This window comes from Hemicordylus capensis, chromosome 8 (genome assembly GCF_027244095.1).
Source record: "Hemicordylus capensis ecotype Gifberg chromosome 8, rHemCap1.1.pri, whole genome shotgun sequence".
In the NCBI taxonomy this organism is placed as follows: domain Eukaryota; kingdom Metazoa; phylum Chordata; class Lepidosauria; order Squamata; family Cordylidae; genus Hemicordylus; species Hemicordylus capensis.
Window position 1 is genome coordinate 32913093 of NC_069664.1, and position 7354 is coordinate 32920446.

Below are 7354 nucleotides of genomic sequence, written 5' to 3' on the forward strand. Positions count from 1 at the left end.
CCTGTCTGACTGGAGAACATCTCCTAACTTCTTTTTGACAGGTGATGACAAAGCAACCATCCCAGTGACTGACACAGAATTCAACCAAGCTGTGAATCCTCAGAGTTTCTGCACGGGTGTCTCCCTGCACCATCCGGCACTCATCCAGAACACCGGCCCTCTGATAGACATGTCTGATATCCGCCCAGGCACCAGTAAGTGCTTCAGGGGCCCCTCAGGAGTTTTCCACAACCCTGGGTCAGGAGTGGCCTGCCCCACTTTCCCAAGAAGCTTGGCACAGTGGACTTCCTCCACCCCACACTTCTTCATCAGGCCCCTCCATCCCTAGCCCAAACAGCAAAGGTGAAGCACCCTTCAGGCCTCACAGGGCTTGTGTCTTGTGGCACCAAGTCACCAGGAAAGCACCCAGGGAGCCTGGTAGCATGGCCTGTGCCCAGGCTCTCTTGTGCAGATGCTCTAGGCCAGTGCCATCTGGGAGACCTCTCATCAGGCCCAAGGCCTGACACAAACGAGTCAAGCAAAAGCCAGCTGCCAGAGATGGCAGGCTTGCAGAAACGATGTCTCACGGAGGAGCGGAGCAGTTGAAAATAGCCAGTGGGCCGATCCTTGGCCCACAGTTAAAAATCGCCATGCTGTCCTTTGCTGGAAGCACTCTCTGCGCAAAGGCAAGGTGTGACGATTCCATTCCCAAAGTGCAAGTGGGTCACATTCTCCTCTTCCAGACCCAGTTTCCAGAAAAAGTGTCAAGTCTGCACACAGCACCAGGAACAGATACTCCAGCCAGTGGACCCTCACCAAGTGCCAGGCCTCCACCCCTGCACGGACCCTCACCTCTGACTGGAGAACAGTCGGCTCCCAGCACGGCATCACCGTGACCGAAAGTGACAGTTACAGTGCCAGCTTGTCTCAGGACACGGGTGAGTCCAGCCCTGGGCCCCGGGGGAGCTGCTGGGGCCCACAGGCCTCGCTCTTGGCACCGCTCCTGGCAGGCTCTGCCCAGTCGGAAGCCTGCCTGTGCCCCTCACCCCCCGCCCCCAGCACTGCTCTCTCCTAGTTCCAGCCTCACAGGCAGGGCAGCCTGCAAGGGGCTCCCATGGGGACGCATCCTGGATGGCAGACGCATCCCGGGGCCGGGAGGGGTCCCCGTCTCACCCCAACAGCACTCAAGAGTCAGGCGGGGGGGTCTTTTGCTTGCGGCGTAGATCGACACCCGCTCGAGTTATAAGCACCAAGCTGGGCAGGGATAAGCTGCTCATTACTGAAATTTTCAATGATTTTTAAAAATACAAATAAAATAGCACAATAAATATGTAAGAAAATAATTTAACTCCATGTTGTTCTGGCCCCTACATTCACCCACAACAATGGTCTGATGACATTTGGGACTATGATTCTTCCCTAGGTCTTAGGTTTACTTCACTTTAACCACATCACTTTATCTGCAAAACCGCATTTAAATAAGCAAGCAGTGTGCAATGATTTCCTTTATTTTATGCAAGAAAGAATCCTCTAGGTGTGGTGGCCAGAGAAGAGAGAGCTTTAGCCTAGTCCTCAAGTAATGCAATAACAGGACAGTTGCTTTCTCCCTGCTGCAGATAAGTGAGCCCCCCCCCCCCGCCTTTAAAAGGTGCCTCTCTGCCCAGGTAGAAGGGTTTCAGACCCTTTGAACCGGTTTAGGGTACATTTGATCCAGCTGTTTTGCTTGCAATGTAAATCTACCAAATGAGTTGAATAATAACTGTTAACCTGAGCCAGGGTGGAATTAAGCTGCTCATTAATGTTTTATGGCCCCCTGCCTGCCCTACACACACACCATGTCAGGACTGTGACAGGGTGGTTGGCCTGGGGGCAGTGACAGATGCTGATTCTTCCCTAGTCTCTGTGGTGTTGTGGTTTTAGAACACTTTTTTGTCTGCAAGCCTGCAAATAATCCAGCCAACACTGTGAAATGATTTTCTATATTTCTGGGATGAAAATAGTCTAAAGAGTCTTTGTAGCCAGAAACACACTTGCAGAGGAGGAAAAGCTTTTGGCCATGCCAAAAGGGAAGCCCAATAAGGGCCAACTAAGTTGAGCGATACAGAATCAGGTCTTGTCACCATTTCTCTGCTTCCCAGTTCATTAAGGCTCTATCTCAGTATCCGTCTCCCCTCTCTCAACCAGGAGACTATCCGAACAGAACAAAACAAAACAAGAGAGGAAAGCTTTAACTTTCCTTGTTTTCGATCAATAGTAACAAAACAATAGAAACCTGCCAACAGGTGCAATCTGTGAGTCAACTACAGTCTTATTGGCACTGGACAGCAACGGTCTATGGGTGGGCAGTTTCTACCTGCATCTAGACTCCCAGCCCTGGACAGGCCCTGCCGACCCCACTCGCTGCTGCTCCAGATGGCTCACAGGGAAAGAGAATCCCCTTCCCATCCAGCTGGAGCAGAGAGCAGCCCTCACTGCCCCTTGGAAACGAATCTCCCACATCTTCTGAACTGGTTACTGCTTTCTGGTTGGTTGAAGGGCCCCCCCCACCCCCCCTGGAGCTCTTCGGGTCGGGCTGGTTCTGGGCCAGTTCTCCTCTTGGCACTGGAGCTTGGGGTGGGGTTGGCTTCGCCTCCCTGTGCTTAGAGGAGGTTCCAGAAGGGCTCCTCTCTCCCCCAGACAAAGGGCGCAACAGCATGGTGTCCACTGAGAGTGCCTCGTCCACATACGAGGAACTGGCTCGGGCCTACGAACACGCCAAGCTGGAGGAGCAGCTGCAGCATGCCAAGTTTGAGATCACGGAGTGCTTCATCTCGGACAGCTCCTCCGACCAGATGACCACCGGCACCAACGAGAATGCCGACAGCATGACGTCCATGAGCACCCCCTCGGAGCCAGGGATCTGCCGCTTCACTGCCTCCCCTCCCAAACCCCAGGATATTGACCGCGGCAAGGGGGTAGCAGTGCCCATCCCCCACCGAGCAAATAAAAGTGAGTCTCTGCTCCTCTGCCCGCCTCTCGAGAGTATCCCAGAAGCTAGGCCAGCCGGCTTGCCTGCCTGCAGGCGTAGCATACAGGAGCAGGAGGGGAGCTGGTCTGGTGGGAGCAAGCATGAATGGTCCCCATTGCCAAACAGGCACCACCCTGGTTTGCATCTAAATGGGAGACGCTGTGTGTGAGCCCTTAATGGGGAGGGGCCACTCTGGGAAGAGCATCTAGGGCCCAAGTCCCCTCCCTGGCGGCAGCATCTCCAAGGTAGGGCTGAGGGAGGCTCCTGCCTGCAGCCTTCGAGAAGCCACTGCCAGTCTGGGTAGGCAAGACTGAGCTAGAAGGACCGATGGTCCAACTCGGCAGATGGCAGCTTCCTCTGTTCCTTTGAGAGGGAGGATGTGGACAGGCCCATCCTGCTCTTTGCTACCTGGCGAGGGCTGGGGCCTGTCCCCTCCTGCACCAAGCCAAGGGCATCGCTGTGTAAAAGGAGCGGTCCCTGGAGCCCCTCTGCTGCCCCAAGTGGGTGGCCAAGCCCAGCCGGGAGGGCAAGAGGACCCCCCTTCCCCCAAGCTTGGCCGGGTGGGGTGGGGGCAGCAGCCAGTGTGAGAGCCACTTCCCAGTGTGCAGCCACACTGGCTCTGCTTTTCTCTGCCTTCTTCTTGCTCCCGCCTGCTTCTTTCCATGCGGAAGCCGCGCCTGCCCTCCGGGGGAGTTGTGAGCACTTGCTGCCTCTCACCAGCCTCTTTCTGCCTCTTCTTGCAGGCGATTACTGCAACCTGCCTTTGTACATGAAATCCGAAACTTTCTTCCGCAAGCCCGATCTCCACGAGCCCTGCCCCGTGGTGCCCCCCCGCGAGGCCTCCATCCGGAACCTGGCTCGGGCCTACCATACCCAAGCCAGACACCTGACCCTGGACCCCAGCAGTAGCAGCAGCAGCAGCAGCAAAGCCTTGGCTGTGCCACATGCGGCGGCGGCGGCGGCAGCCACGACCACCAGCTTACCTCAGCGGACTCTCGCCATACCAGGCTCGGCCAGCACGGCCCCTCCCACGGCCCCTCCCCCAGGAGCCGAACCCACGCCTGCCCCCACTGCTGAGCCACGGCTGCCCTCCCACACCAAACTAGGGGGCTCCAGAGACTCACTGCTAGAAATGAGCACATCTGGCATCGGGCGCTCTCAAAAGCAGGGAGCCAGCGCCTACTCAAAGTCCTACACACTGGTGTAGCAATGGACACAAACCCACACAGACTTGCATTCTTTTCCTGCATTATTTATATTGAAATAAAAGAAGCTCTTGTACAGAATGGACCTTTTTTTGGTATAAATGAAACTATTTTCTTCTTCTTGAGACTTTGGGTTAGGGGGCAGGAGAGAGGAATCTGCCAAGGGTGCCGGACAGCAGGAGCCTCTGTTTTTGCTCCCTTTCCCACATCATAGGAGAAGGGGTGCAAAAGCAGGCCATGCGTACGCTCTCTGTCCTCTCTTCCCCCTCTTCCCTGATCAAGCGACCCTGTTGGTTTTGAAGGGGCTCCTTTGAGACATTGCATGACGTTGTACTGTTTGGAAAACCTGGGACTTGCTTCCATTTGCATCTGCCTCTGTGTTAATACCTTTTTCTATAAAAATGAAGAGCCAGCGCAGTGTGCAATAAAGGTTATGTTTCTATAACGTTGGAGCCCTTTGTTTGCTGGGGGAGGGGGGGTCGCAGTGCAGCTGGCCAAGGGCTGACGGCAGCAGCGCCCTCGCCCTCGCTTCCTGGAAAAGCAGAGCCACCACGGCCAGCTACTCGGGCAAAAGGCACCGATCCACCACCCTGAGAAGGCTGGAGGCTCCAGGCGCCATCCTGACTGGGGTGTCTTCTGCCTGAAGAGCTGGGCACAGCAAAGGTCTGTGTCATGCTTGCAGAGGCAGGCAGGCCCCTTCCGCCAGGGAAGCTGTCATGGGAAATGCAGCCATTAACCTGCCATAAAACCTGCGGCCAGGCTCAAGGTGAGGAGAGGCAGTGTGGCCTGGAGGGGAGGGAATGCCGGCTCTGCACTCAAAGCCAAGTGCAACACAACCCCCCCAAGCCAGTGTTTCCCAGCCAGGGTGCCTCCAGATGGGACTGGGGGTGCTGGGAGTTGGAGCAACACCTGGAGAAACCCTGGCTAGGAAGCATGCCCTGGCTGCCCACAAGCCGCAAGAGATGGCCTCTCCTCCTCACCAAAGAGTGAGCGGTTTTCTTAAGCCCAATGGACAGCAGCAGAGGTCCGGGGGGAGGGTGGTGGTGGTGCTGGTGAGTCCATAGCCAAGGGCCCAATGCAGGTGTCCCCCCCCCTTAAACATCTGAGCTGGGGAGGCACACATGCGCTGCTGAAAAGACCGGCCTCCCCCACATGAAGCCCCTCAATAAACAGGGCTCTGTCCCCCAGAGCCTGGCCACCGCTCACACACAGTGCCACCCTGGAGTCTGAGCAGCTCCAGAGAAGCGGTGTACTAGCCCCACACGCTCCCCCTGGCCCTCTGCCCCACGACACTCGCACCTCGCTACTTCCAGAGGAGCCAAGGTGGGGCAGGGGGCGGCTGCGGCTGCGCGGCAGACTCTACTTCTCGGGCTTGTGCTGCTGGTGCTTGCGACAGGGAGTCTGGATGGTGCCTGCCGTCCTCTCCGGTGGGTCGCTCAGGTCTTCGCTCTTGCTGCTGAGCACTGCATTGGGGTCACCTGAGGGGTGGAGAGCGTGGAAGAGCCACTCAGGGCCCCCCCTGAGAAAACGGCTCCTTTGGGCCTCGACCCCCACAACACCTACATCCAAGGCAGAAGCCAGGGAGCACCTGCAGCAGGAGGAGTGGGCGAGGGGCCAGGACAGGATAGGACCCCTGCAAAGGACAGGCCATGTTCACATGGGCCAGCCTCAGCATGGCCCCATCGGGCAGGCTCAAGCAGAGCCAGGCCTCTGTCTTCAAGGGCTCAAAGGGAGTGTCTCCTGCCCCCAAGCCCCACATGATGCAGCCCCGCCCCACTCGTCTACAGGGCCAGAAAAGCCTCCCTGCTCACAACAGCCGGAAGTCATTTGGCAACTCAAGCAGAGCCAAATGCTGCCAGCAGCACCCAGCTGGAAGTCGCTTCAGAGGAAAGGAGTTTCAAAAACTCAGTGCAGATGGCCCAGGCAGGGTGTGTGTGTTTTAAAATAAGCCACTCTGCAGCCATCCCAGGGAACACCCCCATTAATCTCATTTGGGTGCTTGCAGAAAAGAGGGCAGCCCCCTCCCCTGTGGCGTGCACACACACGCACACACCCCTTTATCCGATTATTGTGCAAGGGACACCCAGAATAGCAGTGGGAAAATCCTATTTGCTAAGGACGTGACTTTGACCCTCTGCTGAGAATTTTCCTGCAGCACTCATGGTGGGGGTGGGAAACAGTGACCCATGGAGACCGAGGGGGCAGAAGCAGCCGCTGCCTGGGCAAGGGAAGATGCTGGAGAGCTGGCTGCAAGGAATTTCAACAGGGGAAAGGGGGTATCATCATTATTGTTTTCAATGGGGGAGGAGCACTCCCCCCAATGAGACGAGTGGACTGCTTAGAAATGCCTCCCACTTGGCAGTGCTGACCGTGAGCCCCGATACCCCCTTGCAGCACCCTCACCTCTCCGCCCTGGCATGGCGTAGATGCTGTTGTGCCGAGAACTCCCACCTTTCTGGAAAGAACAAGAAGCACCATCAATGCAAAGCAAAGCAAAGGAAAGAGTTGCCGAGGTTGGCGTGGACCAAGCAGCCACCTAGAGGGCCTGGAGACGGTCACAAGCTACACCACCCCCCAACCCCAGGCAAAGCCACCTCTGGCCATCCGAATGGGGCTGCCAGGGAGAGGGAGGGAGGGAGGGAGGGAGGGGTCACCAACTCCAGCCCTTGCCGCAGCTGGAAGAAACCCATCTCCAGCAAAGGCGGCCCGAGGGCAGGGGCAGGGGCAGGGCTGTGGCTGAGCTCTGGACAGTGCCCCCCCCCCCGCGTGCCAAGGGGGGGCCCCATTCCGCTCTGCATTACCAATGCCCACAGTGAGCGGAGGAGTGCCACACCACACGCCCGCTGCCTCTCTCCTTCTCCACAGGCCACCCCAAACCCTGGCAGAAGCAACAGACCTTCACTGTCCCCCTCACCCTGGGCCAGGAAGCCTCGAGAGATGCTTTTTGTCTAGAAACTGGAACGCACCCACTTCGCTTAACTGCTTCCAGCTACCCAAGTGCATGTTCTGCAAGAGCAGCGACAGCAGGGTCTGGTGGGAGCAAGCAGGGCCCGCCCTGGTTGCTTATGAGCGGGAGACTAGATGTGTGAGCTCGCTCAGAGATTCCCCTCAGGGGATGGAGCCGCTCGGGAGAGAAAGAGCTCCTGCCTGCCTGGAGAAGCTG

The 7354-nt window shown here is 57.3% G+C and overlaps 1 protein-coding gene across 3 annotated transcripts in view; it reads left to right on the top strand.

Moving 5' to 3' along the window:
• DSCAML1 (DS cell adhesion molecule like 1) overlaps positions 1–4636 on the top strand; it is a 125522-nt gene extending 120886 nt beyond the window's left edge. For all 3 annotated transcript variants that reach the window (XM_053269794.1, XM_053269795.1, XM_053269796.1), the window contains 4 exons: positions 42–194; positions 723–917; positions 2656–2967; positions 3730–4636. In XM_053269794.1, coding sequence (XP_053125769.1) covers positions 42–194; positions 723–917; positions 2656–2967; positions 3730–4193 — 1124 coding nt within the window. In that variant the 3' untranslated portion in view covers positions 4194–4636. The remainder of the gene's footprint in view (positions 1–41; positions 195–722; positions 918–2655; positions 2968–3729) is intronic.
• Positions 4637–7354: the final 2718 nt, after the last annotated feature.